At 39.5% G+C, this 21,043-nt stretch overlaps 1 protein-coding gene across 2 annotated transcripts in view; it reads right to left on the bottom strand.

The window, feature by feature from the left end:
• atad2b (ATPase family AAA domain containing 2B) overlaps positions 1 to 21,043 on the bottom strand; it is an 83,899-nt gene that overhangs the window by 4,022 nt on the left and 58,834 nt on the right. For both annotated transcript variants that reach the window (XM_037538012.1, XM_017683702.2), the window contains exons 25-27: positions 16,074 to 16,652; positions 11,780 to 11,898; positions 4,371 to 4,499 (exon numbers count right to left, since the gene is read on the bottom strand). In XM_037538012.1, coding sequence (XP_037393909.1) covers positions 4,371 to 4,499; positions 11,780 to 11,898; positions 16,074 to 16,652 — 827 coding nt within the window. The remainder of the gene's footprint in view (positions 1 to 4,370; positions 4,500 to 11,779; positions 11,899 to 16,073; positions 16,653 to 21,043) is intronic.

The raw sequence follows: 21,043 nt of genomic DNA, 5'->3' as shown, positions 1-21,043 counted from the left end.
AATATCTCAGTTTAGATCACTAGCCTTGATAAGAGATGACAGTGCATGCTTGTGCATTTTAATCAAAGATTTTTCACCATGTTTTATTACACTGCACATATCAAGGATTTAAATATGTAGTGCTTTATCTGACACTGCTTTCCTTTGACCTAGCCTATCAAATAATTACATCATAACCTTGAAGAATATTAAATCACCCCCCCAAATGAAGAGCTATGCTGTTCCTTCCCAAAGGTGACAATATTAAAATTCACTCTGGCCATATCTAATCTTGATTGTATCTATCAGGATCCTGCATCAGTGATACACATAGCACTTTGTACTGTTTATGTTGTGACACGCTTTTGCTGTATGGGCATTATAGTCCACATACCAGACACAGCTAATCACACTCAGGGGGAAGTAAACATTAAAGTGCATATGTCCTACATTCTTACTTGCATTTTATTTAAAGTATGTGAGGTTTTATGCACTAAACCATTCATTTTTACATTACCCAAAAAAAATGTGTTTTTCCAAAATACAGACCCTTCAACACAAATGAGCAGCAGATAAACTGAATGTCTCAAACATGTGAAAAGGGCCTTGGAGGTCCAACAGGACAGAAACATGAAATCCACAAAGAAGTGAGACTGTGTAGTCTTCGTCTTATTCTCAGAGTCTAGACATAAAAGATAGAATGATTTTTGTTTAAACAGGAAGTCATGAATAGAACTCTTTGTAGACTCTGTAAAAAGGGTACCTGAGCAGAGCACATAAATGAGCTCAGGGCTCCGCTGCCCTCCAGGCCCCAGTGAGCCTCCACTCTCTTTCTGCTGGCCAGCAACCATTACTATTGTATTTGAGAACAGCAAACATAATTTCCCTGGAGGACTGGGCACACAGCTCACTGCAATCAACACGGTGCTCTAATTTCAACACTCAGCAGCTGTTCAGTGCGTCAGCATCCAGTCTCTGTGCATCCATCTTCAGCTTACAGCTATGTGACCACAATGAACTCATTTTCATTTCTTTCATTCTTTGACAATTTCTTATCTTTGCAATAGGACTGCAAGAACTTTTTGCTGCAGTTTTTAGCTTACTAAAAACAGTAGATGCAGCTCTATGAAAATTGGCACCCTTGATAAAGATGGGTTTAAAAAAAGATCATAAAATATATCTGTGATCTGTGTCTCACATTAAACATTTGAGAATAATCTCAAGTTTAATTGAAGTAAATTTAAAAACCCTTAACAAGAAGCATTTAACAAATGCGTCAATTACTTATCAATTACATTTTTTTTTAATAAACAAAATGTGACTGAACTGTGTTCTTACATGTCTGAAAATGTTTAGAGGCAAAACTCTCAAAACGGAGGCTATTTATTACATGTAAAATCTGTTGCACGTTTATCGCAAGTGTCTATTAACCAAAGCCAAAAACAGCTTACCTGTAAAACACGGTTTTGTTGCAGTTTCACAGGTAAAAGGCTGGAATACAGAAATCTAGCCTACAGGTTCCATATAAGCTCCTAACGATAATTTTGTCATGCTCAGATGTTTTTTTTACTTTCTTTTTCTTTTTCTTTTTTTAAATTGGTCTCAACTGTAATCAGACTGTGGGCAGGAGGGGATGAAATTCTTGCGTCGCATGCAAGGTGTATATGAACAAAACAAATATTCCCAAAACATCAGGTAGTCACTCACTACAATTTAAAAACAGTTGTGTATTTTTTGGTCATACTGTAGAAAAAAAACAGTAAAAGGTGCCACATGAGTAGTGTCACTTATCTACAAATACTTTAACAAAGACATGTACTCCTCAATCTCATCCCATAGATGATTCTACGTCAGAGACTCCTCCTCCCTCTCTCCTTCTCTGTTTCAATCTCTCTTTGTTTGTATGTCTTTAACTGTGTAAGAAGCCTTTTAGCTGTTTAACTACCAAAGTAAAAATACATTTCTGATTGTGTATGAAGTAATCTGTATGATTACCAGAGGAACAGAGAATCAATTAAAAAATAAAAAATAAATAAAATAAAAAAAGGTCAAATCTGGATGAATTGTTTTCGTTGTTAATGCTCTGAATAGTACAAATGTAATATATACCTGCATCCATGAATTTAAATAGTTTGAAGGTTTTGAATATGTTTATTGTCTGTAGAGGTTGATACCTATTCAATGGCTCATGGGCAGAAAGACAGTCATAAAAATGAGATTATTAATTTAACCGTGTACTTGTTATTTTTCTCTTAATCAAGTAATCCAAACCCAGAAATTAGACTTAATTAAACAGTACCAAACTATTTCTAGCCTTTCAGGGATTCTGAGCTACTTTGTTGGAAACAAATATATTAGAAGCCTTATATAACACCTAACAATGAAATACATTTAGTTCAATGCAGTACATAGTAAGATGTCTACATGTTCACTAGCAGAGCATTCTGTGACCAGACTCAGTACTTTTGTCTCCTCAAGTAAGACGTCTGGCTTAAGTTTGGTTTATTTCTAATGATTCCACCAAGCCAAGCCAGAAATACAAAAAAGTAACTTGATAACTGAAGATACTTTTCAATAAACCACTTACTCTTTCTCAAGCAATTTCCGTTAATATTCAAGTAAATTACCAATATAATAACAGTACTCTTACTTAAGTAGGGATTTTCAGTACTCTTTCCAACGTTGCCAATTAGAAGGCACCTCCATGCCAACAATCTATTTTGAAGGCACGCTAGAAGAAAGTTTTTTTCTTTCATCTAACCAAAAGCACCTGGAGCTCGCTAAAGGCTACTGGAACTTTTACTGGAACAGGGTTCTATGGTCAGATGAGACAAAAGCTTTTTATCAACAAACAATTTAGGTGGATTTAAAAAAGATGGATGGTTATATAGAAGAGATCCTCATCTTCAGTGATAGTTTGAGGCTATTTTTCTTTAGAAGGCTTTGAGAACCTTGTCAGGATAAAAGGCATCAGGGACTTTATGGAGTGCCAGGAGATTTTAAATAAAAATCTGGTTGGCACTGCAAAAAAGCTGAAACTGGGTCTCAGAAAATGTTCTTTTCATCAGTCATTTCAATTGAAGAAATAGATCTCTATTGGAATAGTAATTGAGTAATCTACAAATTATGTTGACAATTAAGTAATCAAGTTTTTTTTTTATTATTTAATGAAAGGCTAAACAACACATGACTTAAATAAACTAACAATTCAGACAGGCTTTGTAAAATACCTTGGTTGAAAATGCAAACTAGAAATACTCTAAAGATACTTAAAAATAAAAAGAACACACACACAAAACATACAAAAAGACATAATTGGTTGTCCATCAGGCTCAGTTTTTCACTCCTAAGAGAGACCAACAGAGAATTTTAAAAGCATTATCATCATGCAAACTGATCACTGCTGATCTATCATATATTAACCCATGTACCATTTTGCTGAAGAGAGGCACTGTTTTACTGAAACCCTCAAAACAAAGTAAGTGAAAAAGAATGGTTCCAAGAACACAGTACCCTTATAAATTGCTCCATTCAGTCTTGTGGAAAGTACCACTCGAAACAGCAGTCAGAAAACAAGTGGCATGAGGACTTTAAAGTTAAGTAAAGGCTGTGAAAGAAAGCGGAAATTTGACTGGAGTCAATGTGGCCTAGATGCTTCATGATAGAAGAATTTATCATCAGGCTAAGCAGGCTAAACTGCCTTGTATGCGCTCCTTAGATGTAAGCCTGTAATACACACCTTACTCACTCCATTCACCTGAGACGATTGGTGCATTTACCTCAAATTTAGAATGTGTGTCCCAATTCACAATGCACTATAAAACACAGATGCAATGTACTCCCCTTTGAGCAATCTGAAGCTTTTATTTCCCACTGAAACTGAGCTTTGCCAATTTCTTGCAGTTAGCATTTGTATATTTTAATAAATCACAAGGTCACCAAAATCCTCTATGCAGCTGAGCACAGGTTTGATACTATAAGGACACTCATAGGCTGAAAGGTATGAAGGTCAATCGTATCAGGCTTGTAAGTGTTTAAATGCTGGTCAGACATAACCTTTTGGTGATATACCAGGGACCTCAACTCTTCAAACCACACGTTTCAGAGAAGAACAAGTCACAGAACACAATGTTCTAGACTTCATTTGTAATCCAGATCTAAACATCCAACATTAATACCTGCCCTCATTAATGCTGTTGTGGGTGAAAGCAATCAAATACTAAATGGCAATGTTCCAAGCCTAGTGTAAAGGCCTCCCAGTAGAGTAGATCCTGTTACTGGAACAAAGGGAGCACAATGTTCTTATAAATACCTTTGATGTCAGAAAAAATACTGGGGTGCAGTTATCTAAGCTTTTGGACATCGCATCTGAAGTCACAGGAGGCATTCACCTCAATCAAGTGGGTCTTGTCGTAATCCCTGCGGTGCTGATAGATGCACTGGCTGAGCAAAGAGTAGAGCCTTTCCAACTGATCCACACTGTAGCCCTCACTCTTCATGACTATCTGATCCAGTAGGGCCTAGAAAACAAAGAACAGACGGCATGCGTCAAATATAAACAACAGAACATAGAATAGACGTGTCTTTCGTAGTAAAATACGTTATACACATCAGGTTGTGCTAACAAATTATGATGTGTACCAGTCCTCATCTTCAGTGATACCTCTAATGTACGTGTATGCAGTAAAAGTGTTGATAATATTTAAGGTTACCACAATGTTAAAAGTTCAGCAGTGGGTGAACTGTCAGCACTAGCTACCAGGCCAGCATGTTGAAAAAAGTTGTTGAAAAGCAGATTTCATTATCTCCAAGCAGCAAGATTTTTAAGGCTGGTCAGATATACTCTTTTTGTGTTATACCAGGAGCTCCTCAAACCATTTCAGGGAAGAATAAGTCAATGAACATAATGTCACAGGCATTTGTTTGACTAGTTTACTTAATTCTATATTTCCTAAAACAAAAATGTTTCATCATATTGAGGAGCCATCCATGTCCAGCAAGCGGGCCTTATTAAAGCTATTACATTTTTTGAGGGTAATCCAAGGTGTGACTTGGTTGAAAATAACTTTTGCAATTAAGGAAATTAGTACATTTTAGTTTCAGCTTAAAAGTGCACTATGCATGTTTTGGGGATTTGAAGACCTCTCTGGTGTAAATATTTAATTGCCCAAAATGCGCAGAAGAACATTTAAGTTGGTTGGGCTTGGAACCCCATCTCCGAGAGGACAAATCTGATGACTGTTAAAGCTTTAAAAGATTCAAAGAAAACTTAGTAAAAATTTGAAGTACATGTCTTCCAAAGACGCAAGTAATTTATCTATTGTCTTATCTTCCTTAGTGTAATGTTATTTTTTATTTGTATTTGAGACCTAAACATCGAGCTGGATCTTCTTTTTGAGCAGGTGCACATAACATTAATTGAAGTATGACTTGGTCCAAAAAAAAAAAAAAAAAAAAAAAAAAAAAAAAAAAAAAATCAACTTAGTAATCAAAGTCAAGAGCAAAAAAAAAAAAAAAAGAAAATTCTAACATAGTGCAGTTTGCATTTCTGCCTTTGCAGTGAAACTTACAAAACCCTTCTTTAATTTAAATGTTGAACAGACAAATGCAATGATCTATCAAGAACTACATAAGAAATCTTGATACAATTCGAAAAAGTCAATTAAAAAACAACTTGAACATTCAAAAAAATAACTTTCATGAACCTAAGCAATCCAAGCCTTGGGGAAACAAAAGTATATTCATCTTATTCAATAGTTGTAGCCCTCAACTATGTCATAGTTAAACTGCTCTTGTATGCAACACATGCAGAATCATGTCTTTGGAAAGAAGTGTGTTAAGTTTGTTGTGGTAAACTTTTTTTTTTCTTTCAGTGAAATGTCATCGGCTAATTTCTATCAATTAAACACTCAACCATACTATACAATTTAGAAGCAACTTTAGTGACAGCAACAAAGCTCCTTAGGTGGCAGCATCATTTTAACAAGAGACAAAACTTCAAGTCACAACTTCAAGTTTCTTATAGTTTGACTCAGCTGCTAAAAACTTTGAACCTCAAACACAAATGCAGGGATGGAATTATAAAAGTGAGTGTGAAAAACAGAGACAGCGTACTCTCCAGAAGGTAGGGAATGGCCACACACAAAGCCGGTGCCAATGGAAACCTCCTCCCCACACACACAGTCAGGACAGGGGGTCAGCCATCTTCAAAAGCAATTAAGATCACAGCGACAGCTAATTAAGGCAAATCATAATTACCTTCCATTTTGTACACTGCTGCAGCATGCCGGTGTTTACTTTTCACATTCACTTTAATTAAAATGCCTCAGACCCAGCAATGCCCTTTCAATTGACATGTTCATCACAGTGATCCTGTGGCCAATCAGCAGCTCATCAAAACGCATATAGATGAGTTATTAGGCTGCACTGACTGGCTCTGGTTGCATCAGTCTAAGTCAACAAAAACTGTGCTGGCTTCTGATAAGGGTTTAGGCACAAAGAACAAAGCACACTCACTCACAAAAAGCAGACTGTTCCAGGATAGCTGGCTACAAACAGGAATAATTGCAAAAACTAGTTTGTTTCTGGAGTGATGCTGGATGAAAAACACCTCATGTGGACCTGTTCAAACCAGCATCCTTGACTCAGTACAATTTCACTCCCTTGAAACAACACAAATGAAGGCTCAGTGTTTTTTTTTTTTGTCAAAAAATGTTGCGCATGCAACATTTGGATCACAAAACCACTTTCACAAATGCGGCTCTTGCAATGTCAAAAGTCGTTACTAACAGACTGTATGCAAATAAGCAAAAACAGTCAACAGAAAGGCAGACCAACCATCCTGAATGACAGGGGAAAAATACAAATTAATTAACCTTACACAGCTCAGCAGTCTGTCAATTATAGGGATTAGGTTTGGACCTCTTGCTGCATTTCTGTGCCATTGTGGGTAAGTGGTCATGCACGGCAGTCAACCCTGAACAGAACAGTAATCCCAGCTATAAAAGAGCTGTTGATATGGTCCATTTAACCCAAACCTTTTGATGTTTATCATCCTCTACTGCTGAGTAATAGTCTCACCAGGCCACCTGAAATGCCTGTACACCATTTTACTGAGTTCATCAGCTACCCCAACCACTGTCCTAATATTAAAACTGAACATATATTATTGGTATCATCTTAATGGGTGGCACATTACAGCACAGAATATTCAATTTGCATACTTTCATTTCTATGCTCATGAAAGAAAACAAAAAATGAGTGAGCCAATGCACTGAAATACTGTCAGCGACAATCAATGTTTACCTGTGTTTATTGTTGACTGTTTACCCTACCATTGAGTTATCTACCACAAAGTAGATTTTAAAGCACAAAGGTTGAATTCCCTTCTATTAGTGAGTAGAGAAACCTCCAGTAACAATAGCATTACTACAAAGAAAAATCTGAAGACTGTTGAGGTCGAACATTTTATGGAATTACCAGGCTACAGTCGAGTAATTCCAATGGGTTTATATATATAGAGAGAGAGAGAGAGAGACAGAGTCGGGAAGGAGAGAGAGAGAGAGCGAGACAGAGTCAGGAGGGAGAGGGGGTGAGAGAGAGCGAGAGCGAGAGAGAGCGAGAGAGAGAGAGAGCGAGAGCGAGAGAGAGCGAGAGAGAGCGAGAGAGAGAGAGAGAGAGAGAGCGAGAGAGAGAGCGAGAGAGCGAGAGAGAGAGAGCGAGAGAGAGAGAGCGAGAGCGAGAGAGCGAGAGAGAGAGAGATTCTACTCTGTTTAATTTTAATACAATCTCCCGTGCTCTGTTGCAGTGGACCAGATAAATTAAAAATGATTATCAGGTTTCAAATTAAAAGAGACATGAAGCTGGAATCAGAAAAGGGAAGCAGAACAGGTGATGCAACAGTTGGTACAGCTGAAGGTCCAATTTCGAAATATGAGCAAAAACCTTCAGGCAAGAGCAATGTATCTGTTTAAAAAATAATAACAGTTTAAGGAAACTGTTTAAAAAGATCTTTTAAAGATAATTTCCTTATAAAAATTATGACTTACTATGTTTGAACTTTGGAGTGAAGCATTTCTTTAAAAGTGATTACGTTATAAACACAAAAATAGCTCTCAAATATCCTAAATAACAAACCAGTGCATTAACATTTCAATGAGAAGTGTCTGTTGGACTGTAATCATTATGTTTATTCTGTCAGTGAATAAACAAGGCTTCAGCGCTTGAGTCATCTGACAAATATTCCAGTGAAAATGCATTCAGGGGCCACTAAAGCTGAACTAGCTCTATGATATATTTTTTGTTAAGATGTCAAGAATAAAAACAGTATAATACTATATAACTATATGAACAATTAATCTTAGATTTAGTCAGTTTAAAATGCTGGAAGAAAAAGACCTTAAACATTGAATTCTAATGGATTAGAGCACTGCATTCAACATGACTAAGTAGTTTACACTATACACTATAAAAATAGTGAATCTTGAAAACCAGACTGAGCTCTCGGGCATGTTAACATACTAGCAGATGGTGTGTTGGTAATGTAACCTATATTGCCACAGTTTTGCATATTTTGTTTTTGCAACAGGAAAAACAACAACAACAAAAGTATTCTGCTAACAACCTATGGAATGTTTTGTTGCATTGTTGAAAGTTGAAGTGAAGAAGTGAGATATAGTAACTATCACAAATCAGTAATACTTGTGCAAACAAAAATAAAAAAAATGTCAAATCATTTCTTATTTTCACTCATGAACCTTTTCTTTTTATTACTGTTTGTTTTGACTCATTATTTTTAAGACTTTTATCTCTTCATTTCTTTCTGTCTGATACAGTCTTCTAACTTCACTCATTTAATGTGCTTTCTAACTAGACGCTTTTCTCATTTTCCTTCAAATGTTTTGGATTGCGTCTCTACCAGAAACAGTCTGCAAGTTAATCCTTTGAGTCAAGACACGGGAAATGTGATTCCTCAGCATGACTCAATCATGAAAAACAGTGATGGAGATGGAGTGAAAGGGGTCAGCAGTGTGCACAGGTAGTGGAGAAGTCTTCAATAACAAAGTCTGCATTATCTGAGAATAGAATCCCTCTCTTTTGTTAATTCCCATGTTATTCACTAAAATAGAAACAAGCAATCTCACTGTTTTCTCCTGACACTTAAGTACAGCTTCATAGCCTGGAAGCAAATAAGCACCTTCTGCCATTCAAAGTCAGTTGGTGCTCTTCCTGTCATCTCAAAAGATTCAGTTAATGAATGTGAAACCACATACGAGTGCACTGCACTGAGCAGTAAACTTTAAAGACTCTCTCTCTCTCTCTCTCTCTCTCTCTCTCTCTCTCTCTCTCTCTCTCTCTCTCTATATATATATATATATATATATATATATATATATATATATATATATATATATATATATATTATAAATGTATATATATATATATATATATAAATTTAAAGTTTACTGCTTATTATGCTTACTATATATATATATATATATATATATATATATCACTCCTTTTGGTAATAATCTATTCTCTGACAAGGAGAAAACAGTAAGTCTGGGAGACTTTTCATAAGTTCACAAAAGCACTGAGCTGTTAGTGAATGCAAATAGATGTGCTGTCAAGGGCATCAGTAGGGACAAAGAAATTGGTGAAAGCACTCAAACTGTAACAGGAAAAAAAGGTATTTTTACTGACAATCAAACAGTAGTCCACGGTGTTATGTAGTCAATGCACCTAAACAGACATTCTGAATGATTCAGCTGTTGGAACTACCATCAACAGGACTCCAAATAACAAAAATCTCGTCTTCAGAATAGGACAGCGTTTCTAAATATGATTAAAGCAGCGGTGTTATTATGACATGCTACAATAATGACGTTTTAATGAATATTTTCAACATAGGAATGAACCTTTTAAATGTGTTCTCGTCTGACACAAACCTTGACAACCTTGCCTTCCAAATAAGAGGTAATACCAAAGCTCTATGATAAATTCAGGCCGTCAGGATACTCACAAAAAGTGTCAACAACCTCTTTGAGTTTCCCTGTACACTGACACCAGATGTTTTCTCATCTGTTCACGGCCATCATGAGAACTGATGTATGATTTGATGCTAAACCATGACACTTGCTCAAATGGTAGGTATGGAAACAAAGCTCCCTGTCTTCTCTGACACTGTTTAATTCCAGAGGTATTTCAGGGTCCCTGCCGTGCTACAAAAATGTCAATAGTAATGAGCGTGTCTCCAGTCAATGAATATGAATGAAAGGCAAGGAAATAGCCCACTTTCCATTCCTAATATGTGTCAGGCAGTTTGCCAGCCCAACCAGGAGGAGATATCTGCTTAAACGGCAACTCTCACCCCACTTCACCGGAAATTCAATTTGTTCCATAAGCCAGGGATGAAAAAGCAATTATTCACAGCCCCCGTCACTTCACGATCTGTTTCTTAAAGATATCTGCTTTTTCTCCCTAAATGAACAAATAAGCCTCAGATTAGTGCCACAAGCGCTCGCAGGCTCTGCGCCCCTCAGCTCTCACAGCTCATGAGCCAGCAAGGCGCCTGACGCGGTGCCGAGCACCATCAATCCATCCGAGAAGCAGGGTCCGTGATTGAAGCCCTCAGGGGCGTTCTGCAGGGAGATAAGGGCACGATAACCAATACAGAGGCAGGATGTAGTGCACGCTTCCTCACAACTCCATTTTTGCCTTTTGCCCCATGACTTCTGTCAATTTTTTGACAGTGTGGCCACCAGTTTGAGTAACGCTTCAAGCAGTGACTCCAATTGGCACTTGGGTATTAGCGAGGTGAATCCACAGCACAGCTGACACTTGCTGTATTCAAAGCATCAAGAAAACAGTTATAGACATATTGCTTTCACTGCCAACTACACAATGTACACATGCATGTTTAGATTTTAGCTGTGTCTTTTAACAGAGCACAATATGTTTGCCTTTGTATCTTTATCTGGTCTCAATGAGTGGAAAGTGCAATAATGCAAACCATTTGCAGAGCTCGGAGAGGATGCTTAACATGGCTCAGCATGTGTATAGCACAGAGCATAAAAGTGATCTGAGGAAGGAATGATGATGCCATCACTGCACTGGTGAGAGGTTCTTCTAACATCAGCTGTATGACTGGAGCAATGAGGTCGATTTTTCACCCTCTCAGGAGTTAGCACACTTCAGACAGTGGTGTTTTACCAAGAATGCACTATACTGACAAGTGTTAAAAGATAAAAACTTTTTAATATATCTCTCTTCAGCTCAACATTCTTAATAAGAACATTAAATTAAGGCAACCTAATGTGACACTGCTGAGGGAGTAATAACAGCAAAGCTGCACCTACATTTACTATTCAAGATTTAACGTTCTCTTACTTTTCAACCTTGCAATACAGGACTATAAATGGGATCTCAATAATTCTACACTATCGCAACAGTGCTGGGTGATAAAATAAACTCTGTCAGCATGGGAAAGGCAAATATAAGAGTGGAGTTGAAGTTGTTAGAATGTTAAAGGTGTTACAATGTAGTAAAAAAATAATTTCAAGGCTGTATGCAACCTTCTGAGCAGATAGCCAGCTATCATTTTTGCTTGTCTGTGTCATAAACGCAGTATTACAACATGATGAGAATACTCCCATTGAGAGAGAATGTGTCATTCAACCATTTATCTGGTAGGTAAGTCATGTCAGACATGAACAGCTGATTTATATAACCCCAAATACTTATTCGTATGTAACTATGTTACAGGAGTGTCGTTCTAACAATTCTAATTCTAGTCTCTTACCTTGAGCCGCTGATGGTCAACGACTAAAGCAGGTGGAGGAGGGGGCTGCGGAGGTTCTTCTGGCCTTTCTCCCACCACCTCCTTCTGCTGCTTTCGGCACTTCTTCCCCTTAGAGGTGCCTATAAAAAATAAATGGGTGTCAGATTACATCATTGTTTATGTCAAATACCTGTGGCTTTATAACTGGCCAGGTAATAACAATACAGTATGCTATACTAAAGTTTTAATGAATTATGGATACTACAGGCTGTGTATTTCCTGTACTCCAGCCGTTGTATGGATTTGTTCAATTTCATCAGTAGCATATGGTTAATTTAACAAATGATTGATTAAATAAAATAGGTTTTGGTTAGTGACTGCAAATACTAAGCTTAATCCAAGAAAGTTTAAGAAAATGGTTTAGCTAACACACATCAAATCACAATGTTTTCAATATTTTTATGGATCATAAGTTCAGTAACTTAAATATTTCTGTGCAAATAATGATCAATTCCTTGAGTTTTTAAATACTTGGAAGTAAAAATTCAGTGATTCCTTTAATACTTTAAATGTTACAGTATTTTTGTATGTATGATGCAATGTCTATTCTCTTAAGTACTCTAATGTCTCTAAAAATATTAATAAATAAAAAAATTATCTTGCCTGAGCAGGAACTACAGATGTTTCAAAAGGGCTCCAGATAATTGAAGACTGTTTTGTTTGTTTCTGTTTGTAAAAAAATCAGTTGCAAGATGGCTACGCTAGGAAGCAGAACCAGACCATTTTTGTAAGCAAATGCTGTCTGTGCCAACGTTAATAATATCAGTTAGTTAAGAGTCTGAAAATCAATAGCGGACATCATCCGGGTCAGTGGTGAACTAATATAATATCTCCTGTCAGAGGTAAACAGCCTATATCAGCAGCTACAATAAGCAGGTGAGTAGAGGATGCTATAGACTGACCTGTTGCTCTCTTGCTGAGTTATTCTGAGGACACTTTCTCTTTTACTCTCAGCTCCACCTTCCTTTCCTCCTCTTATCCTTTTTGCAATGGTATGAACATGAACTGTGATGCTGTAGGGCAGTTAACTATCCAAGCTAGTTAGCCAGCTAGTTGCACAATCCATCTCTGATTTAATACCTTTTAATACATGTATACTGACATACTGATGTTTTTGGACTTCTGTGCAAACCACAGTTTGTCCATCACAAACACCATGTTTGAACACAAGGATGTCCATAAGTGCACATGGCACCAGGACACCCTAGGCCGCAGTTCAATGATTGACTTTGTAGTCATGTCATCGGACTTGCGGCCATGTCTTTGACACTGGGGTAAAGAGAGGAGCTGAGCTGTTAACTGATCACCACCTGGTGGTGAGTTGGATCAGGTGGTGGGGGAAGATGCCGGTCAGACCAGGCAAACCCAAACGTATAGTGAGGGTTTGCTGGGAATGTCTGGCAGAAGAACCTGTCAGATTGATCTTCAACTCACACCTGCGTCAGAACTTTGACCAGATATCGGGGGAGGTGAGGGACATCGTTGAAGCGGCTGACTTTAGCTGTGGCCGCAAGGTAGTTGGGTGCCTGTCGGGGCGGTAATCCTCAAACCCGGTGGTGGACACCCCAGGTGAGAGATGCCGTCAAGCTGAAGAAGGAGTCCTGAAGAAGGACACCAGATTCAGCTGGCAGGTATCGACAGGCCAAGCGATCTGTGGCTTCAGTCGTCGCCAAGGCAAAAACCCGGGTTTGGGAGGAGTTTGGTGAGGCCTTGGAAAGTGACTAAGTTGGCTCAGAAACATTCTGGCAAAGCCTCAGATGACTCAGAAGGGGGAAGCAGTGTGCCACTAGCACTGTATACAGTGGAGATTGTGTGCTATTGACTTTGACTGAAGACGTCATTGGCCGGCGGAAGGAATTCTTTGAGGACCTTCTCAATCCCACCGACACGTTCTCCAGTGAGGAGGCAAAGTCTGGGGACATGGGAATACGCTTGTCCATTACTGAGGCCAAAGTCGCTAAGGTAGTTAAAAAGCACCTTGGAGGCAAAGCTCCAGGGGTGGATGAGATCTGTCCTGAGTTCCTCAAGGCTCTGGATGTTGTAGGGCTGTCTTGGCTGACACGCCTTTTCAAGATTGCATGGACATCGGGGGCAGTGCCACTGGATTGGCAGACTGGGATGGTGGTGTCTCTTTTTAAAAAGGGGGGCCGGAGGGTGTGTTCCAACTACAGGGGAATCACACTCCTCAGCCTCCCTGGTAAGGTCTATGCAGGGGTACTGGAGAAGAGAGTCCGGCTTATAGTCGAACCTCGGATCCAGGAGGAGCAGTGCGGGTTCTGCCCTGGTTGTGGAACATGGGACCAACTCTTCACCCTCTCCAGCATTGGAGGGTGCATGGGAGTTTGCCCAACCAGTCCACATGTGCTTTGTGGATTTAGAGAAGGCATTCCACTATATTCCTCCTGTGGGAGGTGCTTCGGGAGTACAGGGTACATGGCTCTTTGCTACGAGCCATCCAGGCCCTGTACAAACAAAGCAGGAGTTTGGTTCGCATGGACGGCAGTAAGTCAGACTCGTTCCCAGTGAGAGTTGGACTCCATCAGGGCTGCCCTTTGTCACCAATTCTATTCATAATTTTTATTGATAGAATTTCTAGGCGCAGTCATGGGATGGAGGGTGTCCAGTTTGGTGACCTCAAGGTCACATCGCTGCTGTTTGCGTTTGATGTGGTCCTACTGGGGACATCAGGACGTGAACTTCAGCTTTCGCTGGATCAGTTTGCAGCAGAGTGTGAAGCCGCTGGGATGAGAATCAGTACCTCTAAATCCGAGACCATGGTTCTCAGGTGGAAAAGGGTGGAGAGCTCTCTCTGGGTCGGGGATAAGCTCTTGCCTCAAGTGGAGGAGTTTAAGTATCTCGGGGTCTTGTTCACGAGTGATGGTAAAAGGCGAGCGGGAGATTGACAGGCAGATTAGTGCTGGGTCAGCAGTGATGTGGGCTCTTTACCGGTGTGTTGTGGTAAAGAAAGAGCTGAGCCATAAGGCAAGGCTCTCGATTTACCGGTCGCTCTATGTTCCCAACCTCACCTATGGTCATGAGCTTTGGGTAATGACCGAAAGAATGAGATCGCGAATACAAGCGGCTGAAATGAGTTTCCTCCGTAGGGTGTCTGGACTCTCCCTTAGCAATAGGGTGAGAAGTTCGGTCATCCGGGAGGGACTCGGAGTAGAGCCGCTGCTTCTCCACGTCAAGAGGAGTCAGCTGAGGTGGTTCGGGCATCTGGTTAGGATGCCTCCTGGATGCCTCTCTCGGGAGGTGTCACAGGCAAGTCCACTCGGGAGGAGACTCCGGGGAAGATCCAGGACACGCTGGCGTGATTATATTGCCCAGCTGGCCTGGGAGCGCCTCGGAATCCCCCCTGGAGAGCTAGTGGAAGTGGCTGGGGAAAGGGAGGTCTGGGCCTCATTGCTTAGGATGCCGGCCCCGCGACTCAAACCCCGGAAAAGTGGAAGATGATGGATGGATGGACGGACGGATGGATGGATGGATACATGCATAATGTGTATGTGGTTTAAAAAGACCAATCGAGTGAGAGATTCTCCCCCCACATATTAATGGATGTAGCTGTACTGTGCTCTAGTAGAATTCATCTTTTGCATCTGACAAGTCAGTCTACCAACTGAAAAATCTTCCGTAACTCCCAAAGGGCAGTTTGAGACTATAGGGGGAACCAATGAAGGAAAAAAAAAAAAAGAGGCAAGTCAGTTGCCACGGGCCCCCCTTCACCGTGGGCCCTGGTGTGACTGCCCATCCCGCCCTCCTCTACTAATATTACTAGTTACAAAGTTCTACGTAGTGTTTTGCTCAAAAGTTGAAATGAATTAACTTCTGGCAAAATGTTTGAGCTTACTGACAAACCACTGACTGCATGTTCAAGCATATTTGATGTTTAACATGATAAATTCTCTCTCCTATAGCTCCTATTATGATCACTAAATTAAATATGATTTGTGCAGCCTCTGCAAAACCAACTACAAAAAGATATGAATGAGCCAAACCCAAAAAATCTATTCAAATAAGACACGGACACTAATATTGTGAAATCAAGCTTTTCCAAAGGGAAACATTCAATTATTATTATTGTTAATATTATTATTATTCACAATAGTATTTTTAAGAAGAAAATCACTCAGTCAGGTGGAACATCTGAAGGTTTCTCTTGAATATTTAGGAATTAGAGATAATATATAGATGTATAGTTTTCCAGTAAAGACAAATACATATGTATCAATGCATATATAACATATAAATGTACCTTCTCTGTCGTGATCTCCATCACTAGCTGCTCCTTCTGCTGCTGACATGCACTCATTTGTCTTGCATTCTTGGACTGCATCACCAATTCCATCTTGTGCATTACCTTTAAGAGGAGATATCACCTCCTTTCCACCTTTCTCCAATTCCTTCTCATGGGCCTCACTGTCTATGCTGTCCAGTGACTCATCTCCATTAACACAGTCCTGAGGGGCAGAGACCACAGATGCCTCTTTCTCCTCTCCATGAGGAGCTTCATTAGAGGTAGCTGTCTTAACCTTATCGAAGTCCCCTGGATCTTGAGTTACAATAGGTTCGTTGGAGCTCTCCTCTTCAGTGGACAGGGCATATCCGTTGGGCTGGGGAAGCTGTTTATCAGGCTGGGGTTCCATGGTGTCACTGGAGGACTCATCCTGAATGAGACTGGCCTCACCCTGGCCAGCACCAGCAGAGTCTTCAGCTCCTTCCTCTTCGTCAGGTTCCTCTTCTTCTTCTGCCTCCTCCTTCTTGCTGCTCTTCTTTTTCCTAATGATTCCACGCTCCCAAATCGGTCTGCGCCTGTTCTTGCGCTTCACGCTATCTGCAGACAGAAAGAAGTGTTCATCACACCATCAAGCATGGAATCAGTCATATCCTGTATAAACCATTCTATATAAAATTCTGCATGTAGCCTCAATTTTATGTGAATTAAGGGTGTGGCTCAGAACTGCTGGCCAATACACTTGAAAATATATATCCTGTTTATAACAGGAGTCTTCAAATCTGCACTTTGAATCCAGTTTCCGGTCCTGTTTTTTGTAATAACTGGTAGCTACCTCACCTGCTGATGTAAACAACTGGCCATCTAATGTCACATATTCTAGTAACTGCAAAATCCTGGATCAGAAACTGGATGCAAAGTCTGGATTTGAAGACGTCTGGTCTCAGGTTTCAGCACTTGCTACGTAAGTCTATTTTCCAACCTCTCTACACATACAAACTCAGAATTTGAGATCAGGTTTTTGTCCATAAGCACTTTCTATAGCTCTTATTGATTATATGCAACTTCTTATTTCAAATACACTGAAGCCAGACTAAACTGTATATTAGACATGACTGAATGCATGACTGACTACCTATCCTGCTCTAGGATTACTTTCAAAATCATGATTTTGGGGGAAGAAAAAGGAGTCAATCAACACTAGGGAGCTTGTACTCCATGTTCCAAAGCACAAGGGAGAAAAATGAGCAGAGGGAAAAGGGCCAATCTGTTAGAAGCACACGGCACCTGTCCACTGTGTAATTGGTCGGAGAAGAGGAAGCTGGTGGGAATGCACTGCTTAGCACACAGGAGGCCGTGTTTTAACTTCTAATTGAAAACAATGGAAAGCAGCCCAGATGTACTCCATAAATCAGAGCCCAAAAGGACTTAGCTAATTTTCCTCTTCTGGCTGTTAGCATTTCCTATTTGGCTTTCATTGACTGTGCAGTCACATTGCACTCCATATGATGAACAACCACTTCCCTTTTTTTATTCTAAATATCATATGGTCACCTTCATGATTGTTTTATACTTTCTTTTTCATCTAAGAGGTTGATTGTGGAGCACTTGCAACTCTATTCAGATGTAATCAAATTGAGGCATAGGAGAGAACAATGGAATTGAGGACAGAGGATGGTTGTGGTAGATTGGTCAGGAAATGTACCTGACAACAGATGACAGAGATGAAGAAAAAAAAAACCTGAGAATAAACAAATTTCCATTTGCAAAATAAAAGGGTCAGGGCAAACATGCAAAGGGTTTGACTATGGAAGGTATATTCTACATGTCCCTTTATAAATGAGTAGCACAAAAGCTCTTTGGAGGAGTCAGAGCACTCAACAGAGTGGACACCCTGCAATCACCCTAGATCTGCTTCTCCAGGGACAAAACAATGAAGTATTGCAAAATTGCTATTTGCTTTAAATTGACCCATTTTGTGTTTTCAAAGAGCTCTAAAACAACTACCAACTTCAAACGGTCCATTATTAAAGGCAGAATCTCAGGAAGAGGATTATTTTTCATCACAAATGAAACTGGACTTACTTTTGTAAAGGGTTCAATCACTGTAGTCCCATAACACACTCTAAGAAGCATCAGGGTAGATGAATTTGACTCAGTCAGAAAAAGGCATTAATTTCATTAATGATTCATGCAGCTGATACCAATATGTGCACTACAACAGCATTTTAGCCAACGCAGGGTTATTCAACAAGCATAACTGAGTTAAGCAGTAGCCTACCTCTCTAATGCAACAGTCTGATAAATTATTATTAATCCAGATGGATTTCAAATGAAGCAGAATTGATAAGACCCAATTATTTAAGACAAGGGACTGTCTAAAAGCAGTCCACACAGAGAAAGCAATTAAAGAGAAGGCTATTAGTTTCTTTGTTACACTTGTTTAGTGACCATGCATACAATCTGATGTGACATTTGAGCCACACAGCAACAATGAAGGCAACTGGTTTCAAAGAAAGCACTGCAGCATATCATTCCTTTAAGAAGTGTAATTAATACTACCAAGGCAGATTCTGTGGGCAATTTATGTGTATTCACCCACAAGACTGAGTGCATTTGAAAGCAAAATCATAACAGAAAAAATGCCTTACTGAGAAGGAAAAAAACAAAAATAAAAAATAATACAAAATACTGTTCAAAAAATTATCCCCCCAGAGAAGGGATCTATGCCCCTAGATCACAGCAAAACTAAAAGCAACACTTACACGAAGGACAACACAGTGTACAAGTCTGGACTGATGGTCAATCAGAAGTTGCATGAATGGGATTTAAATGAGGCCGCTGAAACTCTATGCAATAAACTCATGAGTTTAATAAAATTCTCAGTTGATAGGAAAGCTTTAACTCATTTCTCAAATCCAGAGCTACTCTCATAGCAAATATTGAACTGGAAAGGTCAGCTGAAATAAACAAAATATGATGAATGAGTAAATGAAATGATAACTCTACATAAAAATTCTTTAAAAATTGTGCTATATTACATTTTTCTAAGGATTGAATTTTCAAATAAGGAACAGTCAAATTTTGTTATGTAAAACTGCTGTTTTCCTCCAGTTGCAATTCTTTTACACCCTTGAAAAAGAAAGCTCTGGGAGTTTTTCATTGCTAGATCACGATTTAAGCATAAAACACGCACTTATAAAACATGCATCCTAAATTATGAAAAAAGTCAAAAACTGAGCTACACCATCTTGCATCAAGAAGTCATTTATGTGTACAAGGCAAACAAACATTTAGCTTTCTAACTGCAATAAACAAGAAGTCTCTGATGTACACGCTCAGAAAAAAGGGGCTAAGCAGCCACTGGGGCAATACTCCTCTTGACGTAGGGGTGGCACTCTCAAGAATATGTCTTCAGTACCTTAGCTAGGGAAAATTACTGTATTGTATTGTACTGTATTTCACTCATTATATTTTTTAAATGGTATTGATCCACACAACCGGTCTTGTTTCATTTTAGGTCAGCAGGGTGGGCCTGGGTTTGATTTCCGGATGGGCAACCAGTGTCCTTTTGGTGTGGATTTTGCATGTTCTCCCCTTGTCCACGTGGGTTAGATAAAGTGGGGGTCAAGTTTCATGTCCAGCCAAAGACTTGGAGGTAAGAAGTGAGGTAAGATAAATGCAGGCTAAGGAAAAAGCTCTGTACGTCCTTTGGAGTGTTTTGCTGCTCTCAGGAGAGGTGTGAGGCTGTTGGCGGCCTGAGGAGGCTCAGCTCGAGGTGTGACTGGAACGGATCTGAGGTGAAGTTGCTGGCCTTCACACGTGAATGGACACTGACTACAGCCTTTCTGCTGAGCACTATGAGCCAAAGTGACGAGGAGGAGCCTGCAAGGCAAGCTTCACTGCAAGCTGTGATTTTCACAACCTAGCACTGCTTCTATAGTATAAATGGAAAAAGTGTTCCTTTGAACACTACCAACAAAAAAAAGCTATTGAAAATTGAAACTTTTCTGATATTAAAAAAGGTAGATATTTTAACAGAGGCAGGGAGAGCAATAAGGACACGTGGAAAAGGCAATGAGGGTGTGAGGGGAAAGCGAAAAAAAGAAGAAAAAAAAGATAACACTGCAGTATTTACAGGGTAGCGTGTATGCATTCATGCGCGTTACTTACCCTAATATAACCCCTTCAGGTTTTCAGACGCAGCCGGTTTTAATCAACAATGTGCATTTGCTCCTTAGAATTGAAGCTTCATTTATAAATGTCACCTTCCTAAACACAGCAATTAGTCATGGCTGGCCTGGACTGCCTGTATACAGGCAACTTTACTGCTCTTCCACAGGAAATGAAAATATTTCAAAATGTATGTTTTGTATTTGCATAAACTTGAGCACTGTAAGACATGAGATGCTTTCATAACAAGGCCAGCATAAACAAGACCAGTCACTACTATAGCTTATATGAAACTGGTTTCAGTGTGCATGTACAGTAGTGAAAGAAGGAACAAAAATGTTCATATCAATGGAAACACCCAAATTTTTGCTAATGGACCAAGCACACACAAAATCACTTACTAGTGGTCATTAAAGGGGAGGCTGACCAGCAGGAAAGGGTCTGGTTGTTACAGTGGCTGTTACCTGAGAGTGGGGGGGCCCATCAGACCCAGTGCTGTGCAGGAAAATGAGTTGTCTCCCATTCTTAAATAATGCATGGTAATTGTTGAAGCATGAGCACAGTCCCAGACAGCTGATGTAAAGAGTTTGTGTGTGACTCTGTGTGTGTGTTGGAATCCTTTGCCTGGAATAGCACGGCACTTTGTAATAATTAAAAGCGTCACTGCATGCATATTTCATGCGGCGCCAGAAATATTTAGCCTTGTCCCCCCTGCCAGTACCTGCCAAAATAGTTCCCCACTTAAATTTATTAAACAGTGGGATAACATTTTAAGGGGAAAAAAAACATTAATAACAAACTGTGCCTGTACTGCGATG

The sequence above is a fragment of the Pygocentrus nattereri genome, chromosome 4 (genome assembly GCF_015220715.1).
Source record: "Pygocentrus nattereri isolate fPygNat1 chromosome 4, fPygNat1.pri, whole genome shotgun sequence".
Classification (NCBI taxonomy): Eukaryota; Metazoa; Chordata; class Actinopteri; order Characiformes; family Serrasalmidae; genus Pygocentrus; species Pygocentrus nattereri.
This window is presented reverse-complemented; position numbering and strand designations above follow the sequence as displayed.